This window comes from Schistocerca gregaria, chromosome 1 (assembly GCF_023897955.1).
Source record: "Schistocerca gregaria isolate iqSchGreg1 chromosome 1, iqSchGreg1.2, whole genome shotgun sequence".
Classification (NCBI taxonomy): Eukaryota; Metazoa; Arthropoda; class Insecta; order Orthoptera; family Acrididae; genus Schistocerca; species Schistocerca gregaria.
Window position 1 is genome coordinate 489,606,835 of NC_064920.1, and position 20,528 is coordinate 489,627,362.

The 20,528-nt window shown below is 45.4% G+C and overlaps 1 protein-coding gene across 6 annotated transcripts in view; it reads left to right on the forward strand.

Moving 5' to 3' along the window:
* LOC126353828 (josephin-1) overlaps window positions 1–9,312 on the forward strand; it is a 53,896-nt gene extending 44,584 nt beyond the window's left edge. For all 6 annotated transcript variants that reach the window (XM_050002977.1, XM_050003014.1, XM_050002987.1 and 3 more), the window contains 2 exons: window positions 6,631–6,811; window positions 8,571–9,312. In XM_050002977.1, coding sequence (XP_049858934.1) covers window positions 6,631–6,811; window positions 8,571–8,807 — 418 coding nt within the window. In that variant the 3' untranslated portion in view covers window positions 8,808–9,312. The remainder of the gene's footprint in view (window positions 1–6,630; window positions 6,812–8,570) is intronic.
* The last annotated feature ends 11,216 nt before the right edge of the window (window positions 9,313–20,528 follow it).

A 20,528-nucleotide genomic window follows, 5' to 3' on the forward strand; every position in this document is an offset into this window, starting at 1 on the left:
TCTTTACTTTAATTTGACAAAGCAAGAAGACTAAAACATTTTAAACAAGAGAAGAAAGGACTGGAATAAGAAATACAAAACAACATGTAGTAAGTATAAGTCAGTCAGAACACAAAGAATGACAACAACATAGGATGAGGAAGAAACAACAAAATCTGCTCAATAATATGCATTGTGTTTACTTCCCTTTCAGCATGAAAGAAGCCAATTTTTATCCTAATGACGGAAGAAATTTTGATCGTTAGTAATTGCCTAACAAGGAGAGGAGAGTCTAAAGCTTCTGATCACCAGAAGATTCACTATTGCTCAGGACTGAAGCTCAGATGTTTTCACAGTCTCTCATGGTATGAGGCCCATATACTATTCTAATGATCTCTCTCTCTCTCTCTCTCTCTCTCTCTCTCTCTCTCTCTCTCTCTCTCTCTCCCTCCCTCCCCCCTCCCACCTACTCCCCGCCCTCTGCCACATCATCTCTCTCCCCACCTCCACCCTCCCCTCCACCACCTCAACTCCCTCCCCATCTCTTCCCTCCCCATCTCTTCCCTCCCCATCTCTTCCCTCCCCATCTCTTCCCTCCCCATCTCTTCCCTCCCCATCTCTTCCCTCCCCATCTCTTCCCTCCCCATCTCTTCCCTCCCCATCTCTTCCCTCCCCATCTCTTCCCTCCCCATCTCTTCCCTCCCCATCTCTTCCCTCCCCATCTCTTCCCTCCCCATCTCTTCCCTCCCCATCTCTTCCCTCCCCATCTCTTCCCTCCCCATCTCTTCCCTCCCCATCTCTTCCCTCCCCATCTCTTCCCTCCCCATCTCTTCCCTCCCCATCTCTTCCCTCCCCATCTCTTCCCTCCCCATCTCTTCCCTCCCCATCTCTTCCCTCCCCATCTCTTCCCTCCCCATCTCTTCCCTCCCCATCTCTTCCCTCCCCATCTCTTCCCTCCCCATCTCTTCCCTCCCCATCTCTTCCCTCCCCATCTCTTCCCTCCCCATCTCTTCCCTCCCCATCTCTTCCCTCCCCATCTCTTCCCTCCCCATCTCTTCCCTCCCCATCTCTTCCCTCCCCATCTCTTCCCTCCCCATCTCTTCCCTCCCCATCTCTTCCCTCCCCATCTCTTCCCTCCCCATCTCTTCCCTCCCCATCTCTTCCCTCCCCATCTCTTCCCTCCCCATCTCTTCCCTCCCCATCTCTTCCCTCCCCATCTCTTCCCTCCCCATCTCTTCCCTCCCCATCTCTTCCCTCCCCATCTCTTCCCTCCCCATCTCTTCCCTCCCCATCTCTTCCCTCCCCATCTCTTCCCTCCCCATCTCTTCCCTCCCCATCTCTTCCCTCCCCATCTCTTCCCTCCCCATCTCTTCCCTCCCCATCTCTTCCCTCCCCATCTCTTCCCTCCCCATCTCTTCCCTCCCCATCTCTTCCCTCCCCATCTCTTCCCTCCCCATCTCTTCCCTCCCCATCTCTTCCCTCCCCATCTCTTCCCTCCCCATCTCTTCCCTCCCCATCTCTTCCCTCCCCATCTCTTCCCTCCCCATCTCTTCCCTCCCCATCCCTTCCCTCCCCATCCCTTCCCTCCCCATCCCTTCCCTCCCCATCCCTTCCCTCCCCATCTCTTCCCTCCCCATCTCTTCCCTCCCCATCTCTTCCCTCCCCATCTCTTCCCTCCCCATCTCTTCCCTCCCCATCTCTTCCCTCCCCATCTCTTCCCTCCCCATCTCTTCCCTCCCCATCTCTTCCCTCCCCATCTCTTCCCTCCCCATCTCTTCCCTCCCCATCTCTTCCCTCCCCATCCCTTCCCTCCCCATCCCTTCCCTCCCCATCCCTTCCCTCCCCATCCCTTCCCTCCCCATCCCTTCCCTCCCCATCCCTTCCCTCCCCATCTCTTCCCTCCCCATCCCTTCCCTCCCCATCCCTTCCCTCCCCATCCCTTCCCTCCCCATCCCTTCCCTCCCCATCCCTTCCCTCCCCATCCCTTCCCTCCCCATCCCTTCCCTCCCCATCCCTTCCCTCCCCATCCCTTCCCTCCCCATCCCTTCCCTCCCCATCCCTTCCCTCCCCATCCCTTCCCTCCCCATCTCTTCCCTCCCCATCTCTTCCCTCCCCTCCCAACCTCCTCCCTCCCCATCTCTTTCCTCCCCTCCACCACCTCCTCCCTCCCCTCCACCACCTCCTCCCTCCCCTCCACCACCTCCTCCCTCCCCTCCACCACCTCAAAACCCTCCCCACCTCCACCCTCCCTTCCACCACCTAAAATCCCTCCCCACCTCCACCCTCCCTTCCACCATCCCATCTCCCTCCCCCATTGATCCCCCCTCTCCGCCATCCCATCTCCCTCCCCCATTGATCCCCCCTCTCCGCCATCCCATCTACCTCCCCCATTGATCCCCCCTCTCCGCCATCCCATCTACCTCCCCCATTGATCCCCCCTCTCCGCCATCCCATCTCCCTCCCCCATTGATCCCCCCTCTCCGCCATCCCATCTCCCTCGCCCATTGATCCCCCCTCTCCGCCATCCCATCTCCCTCGCCCATTGATCCCCCCTCTCCGCCATCCCATCTCCCTCGCCCATTGATCCCCCCTCTCCGCCATCCCATCTCCCTCCCCCATTGATCCCCCCTCTCCGCCATCCCATCTCCCTCCCCCATTGATCCCCCCTCTCCGCCATCCCATCTCCCTCCCCCATTGATCCCCCCTCTCCGCCATCCCATCTCCCCCCCCCATTGATCCCCCCTCTCCGCCATCCCATCTCCCTCCCCCATTGATCCCCCCTCTCCGCCATCCCATCTCCCTCCCCCATTGATCCCCCCTCTCCGCCATCCCATCTCCCTCCCCCATTGATCCCCCCTCTCCGCCATCCCATCTCCCTCCCCCATTGATCCCCCCTCTCCGCCATCCCATCTCCCTCCCCCATTGATCCCCCCTCTCCGCCATCCCATCTCACTCCCCCATTGATCCCCCCTCTCCGCCATCCCATCTCACTCCCCCATTGATCCCCCCTCTCATCCATCCCATCTCACTCCCCCATTGATCCCCCCTCTCCGCCATCCCATCTCACTCCCCCATTGATCCCCCCTCTCCGCCATCCCATCTCACTCCCCCATTGATCCCCCCTCTCTGCCATCCCATCTCCCTCCCCCATTGCTCCACTCTCTCTGCCATCCCATCTCCCTCCCCCATTGCTCCACTCTCTCCGCCAACCCATCTCCATCCCCATCGCTTCCCCCTCTCCCCCTTCCCGTCTCCCCCCTTTGCATCACCCCTCTCCCCATCACCCCTCGCCCCATCCCCCCTCTCCCCATACCCCCTCTCCCCCCTCTCCCCCTTCCCGCCTCCCCCCTTTGCATCCCACCTGTCCCCCTTCCCGTCTCCCCCTTTGCGTCCCCCTCTCCCCCTTCCCGTCTCCCCCCTTTGCATCCCCCTCTCCCCCTTCCCTTCTCCCCCTTTGCACCCCCCTCTCCGCCTTCCCTTCTCCCCCCTTTCCACCCCCTCTCCGCCTTCCCTTCTCCCCCCTCTCCGCCTTCCCTTCTCCCCCCTTTCCACCCCCTCTCCGCCTTCCCTTCTCCCCCCTCTCCGCCTTCCCTTCTCCCCCCTTTGCACCCCCCTCTCCGCCTTCCCATCTCCCCCCTTTGCATCCCCCTCTCTGCCTTCCCATCTCCCCCCATCACTTCCCCCTCTCTGCCTTCCTATCTCCCCCATCACTTCCCCTTCTCTGTCTTCGCATAGCCACCCAATGCTTCCCCTCTCTGCCCTCCCCATGCCTCGCCCCTCTCTGCCCTCCCCGCACGCCTCGCCCCTCTCTGCTCTCCCCGCACGCCTCGCCCCTCTCTGCCCTCCCCGCACGCCTCGCCCCTCTCTGCCCTCCCCGCACGCCTCGCCCCTCTCTGCCCTCCCCCGCACGCCTCGCCCCTCTCTGCCCTCCCCGCACGCCTCGCCCCTCTCTGCCCTCCCCGCACGCCTCGCCCCTCTCTGCCCTCCCCGCACGCTTCGCCCCTCTCTGCCCTCCCCGCACGCCTCGCCCCTCTCTGCCCTCCCCGCACGCCTCGCCCCTCTCTGCCCTCCCCGCACGCCTCGCCCCTCTCTGCCCTCCCCGCACGCCTCGCCCCTCTCTGCCCTCCCCGCACGCCTCGCCCCTCTCTGCCCTCCCCGCACGCCTCGCCCCTCTCTGCCCTCCCCGCACGCCTCGCCCCTCTCTGCCCTCCCCGCACGCCTCGCCCCTCTCTGCCCTCCCCCGCACGCCTCGCCCCTCTCTGCCCTCCCCGCACGCCTCGCCCCTCTCTGCCCTCCCCGCACGCCTCGCCCCTCTCTGCCCTCCCCGCACGCCTCGCCCCTCTCTGCCCTCCCCGCACGCCTCGCCCCTCTCTGCCCTCCCCGCACGCCTCGCCCCTCTCCGCCCCCCCATGTCTCCTTCTCTCCCCCCTTCACATCCACCTCCCTTCACTTTTCCCCCCCTTCACTCTCTTTTCCCCCCTTCCTCCTCTTCCTCCTCTTCCTCCTCTTCCTCCTCTTCCTCCTCTTCCTCCTCTTCCCCCCTTCCTCCTCTTCCTCCTCTTCCTCCTCTTCCCCCCTTCCTCCTCTTCCTCCTCTTCCCCCCTTCCTCCTCTTCCCCCCTTCCTCCCTTCCCCCTCTTCCCCCCTTCCTCCTCTTCCTCCTCTTCCTCCTCTTCCTCCTCTTCCCCCCTTCCTCCTCTTCCTCCCTTCCTCCTCTTCCCCCTCTTCCCCCCTTCCTCCTCTTCCCCCCTTACTCCTCTTCCCCCCTTCCCCCCTTCCTCCTCTTCCCCCCTTACTCCTCTTCCCCCCTTCCCCCCTTCCTCCTCTTCCCCCCTTCCTCCTCTTCCCCCCTTCCTCCTCTTCCCCCCTTAACACGCGATCTAGTGTCCTCCTCTTCCCCCCTTCCTCCTCTTCCCCCCTTCCTCCTCTTCCCCCCTTCCTCCTCTTCCCCCCTTCCTCCTCTTCCCCCCTTCCTCCTCTTCCCCCCTTCCTCCTCTTCCCCCCTTCCTCCTCTTCCCCCCTTCCTCCTCTTCCCCCCTTCCTCCTCTTCCCCCCTTCCTCCTCTTCCCCCCTTCCTCCTCTTCCCCCCTTCCCCCTCTTCACCCCTTACCCCTCTTCCACCCCTTCCCCCTCCCATCACTCTCATCGCCCCCACCCTCTGTTCCCCCTTGTTCCGTCTCGCCCTGCCCCTACTCCTGTCTTGCCCTGCCCCTATACCCATTTGTCCCCCCCCCCCTCGCCGGTCTCACCCCCCACCCCCCACTCAGCCATCTCACCCCTCACCCGTCTCAGCCCAACCCCCACTCACCTGTCCCACGCCCGTCTCAAACACCCACCACGCCCACCTCAGCGCCCCCCCACTTAATGCCTAGTTGAAACAAGTCAACATTTCTAGCTGTTTGGAAGAGAATTTTTACTGGCATGAGTTATTTCCAGAATGAATAAATTAAGGGATCTCTGAGTAGGAAAGCAAGAAAAGGGTGGGGGGAGGTAGAAAGTGATACTATTGCATAAAGTATAATTTAGCTCAAGTGAATTATTCAGTCTGTCGAACGTGGAGGTTGGAATAGCAATTATTTACAGGTACATCTGTCTCGCGTGTGTAACATTAAAGAAAACCCTTATATTGAGTATGTACAAAGTAAGTGAATGCAGGGGAAAAAGAGAAATCAGCAGGAAGTAACCATCATTAGGCACATAGTATAATGATACTGTTTCATAGTATTCAATCTTTTCAGCATTGTTGTTTTTGCCTTAGGGAAATGATGAAAAATTGATAAAAATAAACTGAAGTTCTCACAAGGTTAAGTTGTTTCATCCAGCAGGTATGAAAGAAACATACATATAAAATGTTCTGTATTCACGTATGGCATTCATACATATTCCTTTAAAAAAGAGGTGGCAGTCTTTCACCTACATACTTTTCCATGTTTGATATGGTGTCCTGCCACTCGTGCCTTACAGGGTGCCTAGGATGATGCTTTCTCGGAAACACGCGATCTAGTGTCAAGCAGATCGCCCTAATGGTTTTATTACAATAAGGTAGATTGACAATACTTGACTTTTTGGGTCGCAAGCAATTGGTAACATGCAAATAATTAATGTCCCTTGCTATATACAATGTTCATGCACTTTAATCACAAAAGGTCATATGGATCACAAATCACAGCTCTTCTAGTGCGCGTCTTCCAGTACGGATCTGCTATCCATTCTTCCACTGTCTGGCCGAGGCTGGCAGGAGAGGTGCTTATATTCTCTTTGGATTCAGGCCGTTTGTCATGGTGTGGCCCTAGTCAGCGTACTATTAGTTGATGTTGTCTCACAGCCTTCTCTTGTGTTTCGTTCTTGATCTTTGTGCCAGCACTTGTTGTTAAGCCAGAACATTTGAGGTCTGATTTCAGGCCCTTTTCATGTATCTGTCTGGAATTTGATTAAAAATGAAATAAAGTGAACATGACTATTGTTGGTGGTGTTTATAAAGGAAGTAACTATCATTTTCATAAAGTTTAATGGTGATATGCTATAATGTCTAGTAAAAATAAGTATTTACTGCTGTCACCTGCATAACACAAATATGCAAAACTGTGTGGACAGTGTAATGTGTATTTACAGAAGTATCATTATATGTGACAATTTTCTTTTTTTTTTCCAGAGATCCTAAATGTTTAAATCTTCATAACATTCTTGGTTTTATACTAAATGTGCCAAGTGACTACAAACTGGGATTTGTGTTACTCCCACTCCGTCGCCGTCACTGGGTGGCTATAAGAGAGATACAAGGAAGCTACTACAACTTGGATTCTAAACTTGAGTGTCCTCAGCTTATAGGAAAGGTATTAAGAAAATAGAAATTGCCTATTACATGCAGCCTACATTCCTTTTTTGTTGTCAGTAAATATTTGCAAAGCGTTTTTCCCTGCTCACTTTACAGTTGCATCATAAAGAAAAGCTTGTATCCATTCATCTTCTTCACAACCGATGCTTCTTTTCCACCAGAGAACTCCAAATGGTGTCACATTTTTTGTTTAAATCTTATTTATTCTGCTATATATTGACTAACAAAACCGAGACCTCCAAGTACAATGTGAACAAGAATTTATTGTTCTGTTCATGTAATGCACTGATAATTTTGCCCAGCCTTACAAATTTTGATGAATTATGCCAGAGCTCCCTTTCCATATGAGGTCATTTCTGTATTAAAGACATTAAATTCATTTACAGTTTTTATTAGTCTTCTGATGTTTAATACCAGTAATACATTTCATAGCCAAGTGTCATTTGATGACAAGAGTATGGTAGATACATTTACACTTTTTGCTTTCATTGAGGTTGTTGATTTGGTTCTTTCAGTAAGAGTTTTAAAATTGTAGCTGCTTGCACACTTAAAGATCAATGTATCTTTTTGTAATACACTTACATACTATATGAAAATTTATTTATCCAGCCTACTGTAGTTGAAGTTTCATAAGCCGGACTTGGAGTGGAGAGCCAAGAGTAAGAACCTTCTGCAAGATGTGATCAGAAAAGAATTATCGCTAGTTACATTGTATTGGCTACCATTAATCATGCAACCAAGCAATCTCTTTCGTTATATCCCCCCCCCCCCAGTGGCCTTGAGTAAGCTGTATTTACTACTGTGTTTTGGAAATTTATTGAAATACACTCATTAGCAAATCTGGAAACTATCCAAATGGAAGCTCAAGTCATACAGTTCCAACCCACAAAACATTAAGGATTTTCAGTAGCTGAGATACTGATGTCAGAGTCATGATTTGTCTCTCTGGATTTAGATTATCCTTTCTCAAGCTGTCGGAGAAACATGCCTCAAACACACATATGTACACACGCTCACTCACATGCACACACATCTTCCTGTATTGTGCTCATTCTACTGCCAGCTCTTCCTTGGCCCACTGTGAGGGGCGTATGCATGTGTGTGAGTGTGTGTACACTCGCTGACCATGAGAGTTGGCAGTCAAATGAGCGCAATACAGGGAGACAGGTAGACAGGTGTGTGTGTGTGTGTGTGTGTGTGTGTGTGTGTGTGTGTGTGTGTGTGTGTGTGTGTGTGTGTTCTCACCTCAAGAAGGGAATTTCATTCTGAAAGCTAGCAAAGAACAGAGCAAAGCAAAGCTCTGTACACGTTGTTCTTGTATCTGTCGATAGTGCAGTGCTTCTGTCTTTTGGTGAGTTGTTTCTTTATTCCTAAAATAATTTGTTATTCTCAAGCAGAACTTTTTGTGCAGTATTAAAGACTTAGATTTTATTTGATTTCCTCTAAACGAACTGAGATAATTGCCAATACTGTTGCTTTAGTACAGCCACAATCCATCACTTCTTCTTAAAACACCCTATAGGGTAAAGATCTTTTCCTTCACAATATTGCTTTGTTGGAGTATATAGTACAAAGAATGTATAAGCAAATTTATCAGTGTGACTGTGAGGTGTAGCTTTCAGTTTTTATTTCTCACCTGTTTTCAGTTGAAAATTACTACTTTTTCCCCCTCCTTCAACATGTATTTTGCTTTGTTCTTTTCTGCAACCTTTTGAATCAAATCTTATTTAAGATGTTCTCATTTGTGTTTGTAACAGGCACCAGAAATATTGCTGTACTTGCAGCAACAGCTGGAGTGTAAAGAAAAGGAACTCTTTGTGGTGGTTGTTGCAGAAGTGGAACAAAATCAGAGTTGGCAAGTGAACAATGACAATAGTCAGGCAAACAGTTCAGTTTGTGAAAATGGTGTTGGCACATCAGCAAGTGATGGAAGTGCAAACTGTTTGTTGAGAACTTCAGAAATGCACACTGTTAACTCTTCACAACTGAGATAGCATTAAGACTGTTTGGTTCTTAATGTCTCATTGATGTTCATTGAGAGTAGAGATAAATATATATTTACTGTTGTTCTCATGTTCAGAAGTGTAACATTACACAATTTTTCTCATGAAAGTGCTGGTTGAGTGAACATAGTACAATTTGGTCAAATGTGTTTTATCTTTTTATTACTGGGTGTTGTAGAAAGGTGTTAAAAGTATCTGGGATATGGTATTAAGTTTGTTTTAGCAGTTACAACATGCCTCAGATTTTATTGAAACTTCAGGGCATCACAGTATTAACATGTTGAATTTTGTTAAAGTTATATTTATTTTGTTTTTCTAAGTTTTGTTTGTGAATAGTTTGTTTTGTGAGACTGCAGAAATTTTTATATGAGTTGAAATAGTTTATCAGAAAAAGTGCCATTAATTTAATTAATAAATCAGTAAAGAGATATTTATTGAATCACTTCTAGTAATCTTGTAATTTATATCATTAAACTGATGAGATTACTAAATTGCATTTCCTGTGTTTAAATACCCAAGTTCCAAACTACAAGAGGAAACTGATGGTGCAGGTCTTTTGATGATAATTTCTATTACCTTATTTGCCACTTGCTGTTGTGGATTTTAAAACCAGTCTGGAATTTCATTTGATGGAATGTGTGTCCTTAACTAGAAACTAAAATGGCGCATTGTTGAAGCATGCTGACGTGTGAAGTTTTATGTTTTGTCTGTCAGGCACACAGTGATAGTACATGTGATACAATGTTAGCTAGGTAAGGTAGATGTTAAAAGTTGTCCTAGTGCTCACACAGTTGTAATGTACTAGGAGAGCTGTGATGATAGAGGTTATTGTATTTTGTGAGATTATACATACCTTCCTTGTATTAAATTAAAACTAATATTAATACAGGTAATTTGAATGCAGTATGCAAACACAGGCATTTCTTCACACTAATAAACTTGCAACTTTCTCCCATTCTGCAGCATACAAAAATACAGTTCCTACTGTTGACTTTAACTCCGTATTTGCATTCATTTTCTCTGGTTTTACGAGGCTTTTTGAGCGAAATCAACTTGTTATTGGAACAAGTCACTGCAAATATATTCCTCATATTTTTAGTAGACCTTTCATTGAACTGCTCGAAAAAGGTTTTTTTCTGTCTGCATCTTTCAAACATGTGTGAGCTTAAATACAAAGGAAAAAAAGAAATAAAAGGATAAACATTACAGAACTAAAAGATTAACAATACTATGAAACGAAAAGACACAGTAACTTAAATAGAGGCATTCTTTTTGAATGTGCTGATCTGTGAAATTAAAATCCACTGCTGAGTTACATTTAATACCATGTTGCTCCCTCTCATGCCTTGAACGTGCTTGGATCTTCCATCCTATTCTTCAAAGACAGCCCTCTTCAGGTTATCCAGTGAGTGAGATGGTTTTGTATATCAACGAATGCAGCTTTTAACTAGTCATAAGTATGTTCGGTCAAATTAATATCAGCAGTTACCACAAGCCATTCCATTAAGTTGATTTGTGCTTGCTGGGGGAAGGTATTCACTTGCTAGATGTATAATGGTATAACAACCTGGCTTCACTATGTTCTCAAGCCAAGTGTATTACGCCACAGCTCCGTGTCCATGCACCACAGCATGCAGTGCGTGTGGGCGCAGGCCTGTGCATGGCGTGTGTCCCTTGTGCATCAGCGCATCTGCACGTGCATGCATTTTTGTCTTGGAAGACTGACCAGTTGCTGAAATGGTGCCTTGAGAGCTGACAATAAGTTAGAATATCCCATCCATATACTTCACAGCCCTCAAATTAGCCTCGGTAGCAATGAGAGGCATCTGACATTCATACATGATACCAGCCCAAAACATGACTGTCTGATCCTTGCCTAGCACATGCATTGGCACACCTGGTCACTTTCATAGTCTTGTATAACAATCATCTGGTGTTGTATAATCCTCCATCGATTGGTACAAAGAGCCTGATGCTATTGATGCAGAGTGCATTCCAGGTGGTCCTTTGCTCACCGTCTACATACACCAGACTATTGGAGTGTTTGTACTGTTGTTCGTACTGGATGCCTATGTGTCAAATTCACCTTGTAATAGCGATTATGGACTATCATCTATATCGACAAGGCCTTCCTAGGTGCTTCCAAAAGGCCATACTTAGTTCTGTTCTATATTCCATGTGGAACATATGAGGCATAATTTTGTCATCAGCTGATGAGGTTGACCACAATAGACCAGGGTAGCCACTTTAAAATTTTGATTTTTTTTTCCAGAACTTTTCCAGAATTTTATTATATTTTGCCCAAATAGTCCTATTAGGGATTGAAACTGAATGTTGAGCATGCTTTAAATATTCGGTATTTTCTTTTTCTTTTCTTTTTAATGATTGCTGATTTTGTATGTTAATGCATAACTGAAAATACCTAACATACTTGGGCAGACTGATATTTTGTTGTACCACCAAATGATGAAATGAACTTCAGCACACTGAATAAAGCATAACTTATGAGACAAGGAATGCTCCAGATATGAAGCACTCACATTTTAAATCAATACCTAAAATAAGATTAATTTAACTGGTTTGAACATCAGAAATTGTGATAATGATGTACATATAAATTTTAAGTTTAACTAATGACGTATTACTGGCAAAATACCTACAATTTAATGCAAATCTAGAATTTACTCACTTTCTGGAAGTTTTGTTGTGAACTAGTATTTAATAAATTGATTCATTTGATGATATGGAAAGTGTAGTTTCTTATATTTAACTGTTACTCAAACAAATATTCAATGGAGCAATGTACTAGTCACATTAACACACATATAACTATATTATGTCTATACAATCTTCTCAGCTTAAAGAAAAACCTGAATTCTATTTTGAAATTACAAAAAATTCTGCAAAGTCTGAAATGTACAAAACTCTAAGGAAGAACGTTTAACGTAACACTGCTTTTTAAAATCTTGTATTTTTTCTTCAATAAGTCTCTCTTCCCTTTCAGTTTCTGATAATAATTTTAACTTTTCCATTGTAAGAAGTTTAATTTCTTCAGCAGATCTCTTTTTGATGCTCTATATTTTCCTATTCTCTTTTTTTTCTCTCCTTTCTCCTTTTCCCATGAATCCATATATCGAGAATGAGCAGTTCTTCACTGCCTGTATCAATTGTTTCACTATTTAAACATTTTGTATCCCTCCAGAAGAAATAATAGCAATGTGCCTTTGATCAATTAGTATTTTTCTTTCTAATGTTCTGTGGTGCAGTCTGATTCACAGAAAACACCTGTTGCAATAATGCATTCCCATGAGGAAGTATGGAAGTAAATCGTACCAAAGGAAACTCCTCTTTCCCAGATGAGCTTAAAAGTGTGGTTCAGTGAAGATCCAGTCCACTTTTCTTTAGTTTGTTCATGGACATTTATTCTTGTATTCTGGTTAGTGAAAAAAAACTCCTTAATTTGATGCTTAACATTATCAGCCTGCATTCCAGAAAGTTATTAGTTCCCAACCAGAAGCTGAAGGCATAAGTGTAAATGAGTGGTTGCTTTTGCTTATTTAAATGCCACCAAATTTGGATCAAAAAATTAAATTTCCTTTGGCAAAGGAAATTTTAATGATGTCAAGTGGTTGCAAGGCTCACATGTACAGAATATTTTCATCTGCTACTCAGTAAAATCTGTCTTAGTGAGCCGTGTAATGTGAACCCCATTTCTAACACTTGCTCCTAGTAGTGCAGTTCAATCATTTTAGTGCCTTTCATATGAGATCTGTATATCATAACAAGTGCATTGTTTTTAAAGCTGTGAACTAAAATTTCAGTAATTGAGAGAAAAACCTTGATTTTTTTTTCCTGGGACTTTATAGTTCCCTAATATTTCCAGGTTTTTGTAGTTTTCAGGTTGTGTGGCCATGCTATAGCTGCTTAATGTTTTCTGGCTCACAACATTGTTTGAATGCTAGAATTATTCACTGGTGTATGCAGTTCCTGTGCTGACAACCATTTTTGCTGTAAAGTGACAATTTGCACACTGCCTAAGCTTTAAATTGCTCTTCATGGTATGTTGGTAGAACATTTCTTGCTCAGTTACATTGAATAGTGTTACTACTTCACCATATTGGTGTGTAAGCTAGTGACAGACCCCTACAAAATAATTTTTATTTTCTTGCGATGCATTTAAACTTGAATTTGAAAACCTGCAGTTTATCACTTATTTTTTTGTGGACAGCAGATGGGCCTCCTTCTTTCATCATTAGTCAGGGAATCAGTAAAAACTTGAAATCTCCTTTCCAATGAGGCATATTGCAAGATTGTTGAAGCTTTTGTGGCCACTTGTTGACATTCTGCTTCTTAACTTTTTTCTGGGAATCTTTGCCTGACACTTGGTCAATGATTTTTCTGAATTCTCATGAACTTGAACGGTTGTTACTGTGCTTCAGGTGTAAGCTGGAGCACCTGGAGTGCATTCTGAGGAGCAGTGGGTGATCGACCAGTTGCATAAGGAGTGTCATGAAACCCATCATTGACAAAGTTGACATGTCAGAAGAAGAAATGTTGTACACATCCTTCCTGCCATAAATCTCCAGGGCCATGGACAGAATCAGCCGTATATTGTGCAAACATGACATAAAACCAGTTTACAGACTGTACAAGGAGGTCAGAGAATGTCTCAGATCAGCAAAGAACAAGAGGAACTTATAATTTCAGGGATCTGCATGCAAATGGAAAAATCCAGTTGGATTGAACAGCAATCCATCAGTATCAGGATCATCAAACATACACAGTATTTCAGTCTGGCACAGATGGAAGAATCAGCCATGGCCGAGCATTTGCTGTGAGAAACTGAAGACACCATAACATTATCGGACATGCAGGTTCTTGCTGTGTAGTAGAGCTTATTCGGGGAAAATATAGAAATTCACAAACATGATGATAATTAAAAAGGGAGGGGGGCCCCAAGTTAAATGGATCCTGGATTTCTGTGTTGCAGCAAACAACAACTGCAGGTAAGAAAGAGAGAACCATGAAGGTATTGACGAGGGAGCTAGTGGTTTTAAAACCTGTTATTAGGGTGCGACCTACAGTACTAATAAGATTTTCTTCAGTGTTGCCAGAGTTGGCCATACACCAGTGCTCTAAAACTCTTGCATTTATTAGAGAGCTCTCCTCTAGATCATTATAAATTAATAGGCAGTTTAGCAAAATAATTTACAAATAAGTATACTGCATGGATCAATCTCATGGAATTAATAATGTTGTCAAAACAAGATAATTGTAGGTTAAATCAAGTAAATGTTTATTGAAAATAAATTGCATATTCGAGAATGGTGGCCTTACACAATTGTGCATTCAAATGAAAGAAAAGATAAATAACTATTAATGAGTGCAGCAGAGCAACATAAATGGAACTCATGTGCAAAATTTGTTTAGTAGTACATTAATCACAAAATTGGAAAGCAAATACTGGAAGTCCAAAATCACAATTTCCCTCTGCTAATTCACACACACACACACACACACACACTCACTCACTCACTCACTCACTCACTCACTCTCTCTCTCTCTCTCTCTCTCTCTCTCTCTCTCTCTCTCTCTCTCTCTCTCTCTCTCCCCCCCCCCCCCCCCCCCTCCTCTATCTTATCTAAGGCCAGTGAAAATTTAAAGTAGGAGTCTGCTCTCATCTAAAACTATTCTAAATAAAATTAAAAGTTTGTGTTTAACTAGCACAACTGCTTCATGGCCCAGAGTATTTAGACTGCCACCAACAAATCCACCAATACAATACCGCTTGCAAAATATTAAAAGCCTCTAATGGTAAGTCTATGGACCAAAGAGTGCATGTGTTCTACTGATAAACCTTGAATACTTTGTGTTGATTGATTCAGTGGATCATTGTTAAATATAGAAACAATGGCCACACCATTCATAACTCAAGGATGTTTGGACAAAAATATGGAAACACCAAGAGAAATGTATGCTTTAACATAAATGCAAGTGCTAGCCAATTCTGCAAGTTCCACTGTTGTATTTGACCACAAACAACAGCTGTGTAACGTCCTCAATCTGTTGAAAGTATCAGTTGTAGTCACAACAGTGTTCTGTGTAGTTGTGAGTGCATTATATGAGAACCAACTGAGTTTGAATATGGGAAAATTATTGGTGCTTGTATGGTGGATGCATTAGTAACCAAGATGGCAGAACTGTTTGGTGTTTTAAAATTCATGGCACTGAAGATTTATGCCTCTTACAGGGAAAGCAGTGTTGCAGCACTAATGTTTGGGATAGGAAAAGTCAGATTTGGTGCAATATTTCTGAGCGTGCAAGTTACAGCCAGGTGTGGGCCTGTTTACAGTGAGTTAGGCTCACCAGCAGTTGAGAAGTAAAATAGAGGCCACAGGGGTGTAGAACCGCCAGGAAAAGTACACGCAGTGGTTTGCGTGGCGCAAGTCACAGGCAGAAGGGACCCACTGGCCAACCTAAGTGTTATGAGTATGAGAGACAGAATGGTACGTTTAGCAAATCGGAGGTGCACAGCCACATATAAATAGGTGCCGGTACACTAACAAGCATTCAAGTGTGGCATCTCTTGTGAACAGTGGAGCTTGTCCCACCACTGGCTACACACAGCAGCAGATGGGGCGCCAACGTTCCAGTCCACGGCGGGGTGCTGGTTCGATCCTCTGAAGCTGGCGCGGGGTCCGTAGCCAGCCAGGGGTGGGCCACTCCACAGCACGCTATCTTGGGTCTTGGCTCCCAACATGCACCGGAGACATCCAGGGCGAGGGCCACAGATACAGCTGCCGGATCGTGGGTGCTTGTTGTCGCCGCGATCTTAGCCAGGCCAGTGAGGGAGCATGCCACTGGGCTGCCATACAGCTTCCCAGTAAGTGGTGCTCAGGCGGCAGGGATAAAGACCACTGAGTAGGCTGCAGGCGCTTCCTGATGTCACCGCAACTCCACTGCCGTACAAGGCTGCGACACAGCAGTGCACTGCATGGGTCACTGAAGCAGCCATTCTGCACCAAGCCGTTTCACAGACAGCGAAGTGGTGTCCTTAGAATTTCGTGACCCAGTGACGCAGACCAAGGGGAACATGGCACTGTAGTTGGAAACAATAAAGCACTTGGAAAACTTGCACGAGTCTTAATATGGTGCCTTCTACCTCTTCCCACTACATTTGGTGTCGGGATAGCGGAAGCCGTCTGTACAGTACAGTCACAAGTTGCGGCGAGTTTTGACCAGTTTTCTTTTGAGTGTTGGACATTTTCTTTCGTTTTTGTATTTTTGAGTATGGCTCACGGCAGGCCATTGTAGATGTTTTGCGCGGGCATAGTATTTTATGTTGTCAGAGTAAGTGTTGGTTTATTTGGGGCAGTAAGATTTTTTTTATGGCAATTAATTACTTTTATACTGGTTTGAGTATGATGTTGCTGAGTATGAATATATCGAAGTGTAGGGAGTCGGCTACTTTTTGTACTTAATTGTTTTGTTTTGGGATTAACGGGGAACGAAAGCAAATCAATGACAGAGTCAGGAACGTGATGTGTGTCGGAACCAGAAGCAATATGGATTTTGTTGGAAAAGGTAGCACAATTGACAGTGGACAATATGCAGTTGAGGAGTGAATTAACATCTAGGAGTGAGTGGGAAACCCGCATCTGATCAGTTGTTGTTGCCGAGGGTGCCGTAGCAGGAGATTGATCCAGCTGCCCCAAGTTTGAATATTCCGTTTTTTGGCAAGGCATCGGAGGATGTGCATTTGTTTGTGGAGGACACGGAAACTTCAGCTGTGATGAATGGTTGGTCTGATGAACAGTTGTTACATGTAGCCAAGATTAGATTAACAGATGAAGCGAAGACGTGTAAGGTATTCTGAGGCCTTAAGGAAGGTGGGACAGTTTAAACAGTTGAAGGAGGGGCTTTTACAAAGGTACAAGAAAGAGAATAGCACTCAGTACTTTAGGGAGAGTTTGAGTACAATGACAAAGAGATAGGGGGAGACAGTAGAGAAATTTGTGGACAGGATAAGAGAAATTAACGAGTACTCTTATGAGTTGGGTCATAAAGATGAAGCGAATGGTGTTCTGTTACAGGAGGTTGAGCATAGGGCACTTGACGTATTTTTGAGGGGGTTACCGGCGCACATACCATGGAAAGTGCTTGAAGGGGCTCCGATAGATTTGTATTCGGCCATTCAGCTGGCAACCAATGTGAGGAAATAGACGTAGTAACGGGGATATGTGATAGACAAACAGTGTTTACTGCGGGTATAAAATGTTATATGTGTGGTCATATGGGACATGTGCAGAGGCAATGTACCCAGTCACTGAGGAATAGACGAAGGGGTGGAAAGCAGTAGTGTGGAGGATGGAGGAGTGGAGTTAGTAGAGGTTGACAATCGTTAAATGGCAGAGGGGGCCCAAGGCTCATCTAAGGGAGTTCCTGTTTAATTTCAATTCGACAAATATTTATGCAGAGGAGGAATGTTCAGTGGTAGGATTCATAGGAACTAAAACTTGTAAGATTTTGTTGGACACAGGGGCGCAAGTGTCAGTAGCTACTAAGTGTTTAATGGGATGAAGGAAGTTAGACTCACCATGTTATAGGTTGTGTGAAGTGTGCGATAAGGTGGTCACACCTTTGAGGTCAGTGACAGTTGACTTTCACTTAGGGAAAGTCCAATTTGATGCATGCATGGAGGTAGTACCATGGGTAAACGAGGGCTATGGTATGATCCTAGCAGGAGATTTCTTGCATCAACATCATGCCAAAATTGACCTTGGACATTGAACTGTGGAACTTGATGGAATGTTTTTTCAGCTAGGGGAAATTGTTGTCGATGCAGAGCTGTCGTGGGGGGCATTCAACATAATGAATAAAGCAACTGATGCACATACATTAGCATTAAGGCTTAATTCGCATGAGTTTGTGTCTGGTGGCACCGGGAAGTTGCTTTGGGTAAGTGTGGAGTCGAATCTACCTGTGGTTACAATGTGTGTTATTGAACCATTGGAGGATAATGAAGTTTTGGCTCCATTGGGTTGTTTTTTGAAATGTAATATTGTACTCGTACAGGAGGGGAATGACGGACAAGTAGTTCCCGTGAACATGGATAATTTTAGCACTGTAGACGCAAGTTTAAGAAAAGGAGTTTTGTAGCAAAATTTGGATGTACCAGATGACGAAGACTGGTGTTCGAGAGGTAGGCGAAGCAATCAACCACTAACTGCTGATAGAACTGTATTGCATCACAAAAGTAGGCATTTGAAAGGAGGAGAAAGAGAGCATATGGAAGAATTATTGTGGGAATTTAAGGATTTGTTTTTCCGGAAGGGCCGTTGCCAGCAACTCCATTAGTTCAATATAGGATATCAATAGAGAATAAAGCACCTGTTTACCATAAACCTTACAGAATACCAAGATATTTGCAGCCGATTGTGGAGGATTTCATTGATTAGCAGTTTGCGGACGGTATTATAGAGCATAGTAATAGTTGACGGGGAGTGGGCATTGTCATTGTGCCTAAAAAATCTATGGATGGAACTAAAAATACAGGTTTTGTTGTGACTACTAATACCTCAATAATAAGACAGTAATGGACCCATACCCCATTCCAAACATATCGGAGACTTTGGATACTTAGGACAGTACCAGTAGTTTTCTACGATGGATTTGACATGTGGTTATCATCAGTTAGAGGTGGCTCCAGAGGATCACCCAAAAACTGTGTTCTCTACTCCTGGAGGACATTACCAGTACTTCAGAATGCCATTCGGTTTGAAAAATGCTCCGGCAATATTTCAGAGGTTGCTAGACAGCGTCTTGAGAGGTTTGAAACCACAGCAGTGTCCTGTCTATTTGGATGACATAGTGTTTTCAAGTAGTATGGAGTAACATAGACAGCAGATAAGGGAAGTCTTTATGTGGTTAAGAGCAGCTCGTTTGACATTGAGCCTGAAGAAGTGTCATTTTGCATTAGAAGTAGTAAAATATTTGGCTCATGTTGCCAGTAAGGGTGGAGTGCATACAGATCCGAGGTTGGTTCAGGCAGTAAGGGATTTTTGGGAACCGTAAACAGTTAAGGAAGTGCTGTCATTCATCGGAATTTGCAATTTCTATTGAAAGTTCCTGAAGGGTTTTGTAGATTTAGCACAGCCGTTGATACAATTGTTACAGAAGGGTGTGAAATTTGAGTGGACAGAGAGTGTCAGAAAGCATTTGACAAACTGAAAGAAGTGTTAACATCAAGCCCGGTTCTTGTGTTTGCAGATTTTGAAAAGAAATGTTTATAATAGCATGTGATGCATCGAATCAAGCTTTAGGGTGTGTTCTTAGTCAGGAAATTGATGGGAAAGAACATCCTGTAGCCTATGCATCTAGGCAGTGGAATGCAGCAGAAACGAATTACTCAACAACAGAGAGGGAGATACTTACTGTAATCTATGGAATCACATATTTTCAATGTTATTTATATGGTAGAAGATTTTGGGTAGTGACAGATAATGCTGCATTGAAGTGGTTGTTGGTGTTGAAGGATCTGCCCACTAGACTCCCTAGAGGGCTGTGAGGCTTAGTGAATTCAACTACAAGGTGGTGCACAAGCCTGGGAAGAAGCACGGTAATGCGGATGCACTAAGTAGGAAGGTGGAAAAAGTAGGAGTCATAGGCTATAACTTAGTAGTATGGCAAGAATTACAGGACACAGACAACAATTGTAAGTTGTATTGACACAGCCACAATTTATTATGTATGATGGCCTTCTGTGTAGGGAAATGGAGTTAGGACCAATGGTATTACCGGTAGTGCCAGCAAAGCTGAGAGATGAGGTTTTAATGGAAGCACATGATCACATGTTATCTGGTCATGGAGGGTGTAGAGCGACGAGTAGGAGCGTGGTGGAGAAGTATTGGTGGAGAGGTAGGAAAGTAGAAGTGGATCAGTATGTCAAAAATTTTATACCATGTACACAGAGAGCAGATTTAAGTCAGAAACAGATAAAGCTACAATGATTGCCAGAAGCAACATGTCCATTCTCCATGTTGGTGATTGATATCTTATGACCTTTTGAGCGAACACCATTGGGGAACAGATTCATTCTGACAATAATAGACCATTTTTTGAGGTATGTAGAGATGGTGGCTATGCCAAATCAACAAGCAGCAATGGTCGTGCAAGCATTAGTAAACAACTGGATTTTGAAGTTTGGTGTAACGGAGACAATACTTACTGACCAAGGGACCAACTTCATGTTGGATTTAATGAAGGAACTGTGTAAATTGTTGAATGTAAAGAAGTTGAGGACGATCCCGATGCATCCACAGGCCAACGGAAGGACAGAATGGTTACACAGAACACTCGGGAAGATGGCGAGTTTTCATGTCGATTCTCATCACTATCAGTGGGACGAGTATTTGAAGCATATTGTATGCACATATAATGCAAAAATCCATGCTAATACCAGTTTGTCTCCATATGAAGTAGTGTTCGGGCGAAAAATTTTGTCACCGTTTGATTTAGTGAAGCTACAGAAAAGATGGACCGGTGAATCCATATGTCAATTTGTGAGAACAATTTGGGATGTTTGGAAATGGGTACAAAATGTGAATATGAAGGCTTTTGAAAGGCAGGAAGATGCACTGAAGCAGAAAGGAAGTTTACCGCAGTATAGAGTAGGGTAATGGGTAATTCTATCCAGCCCCTATGCGCCGAAAG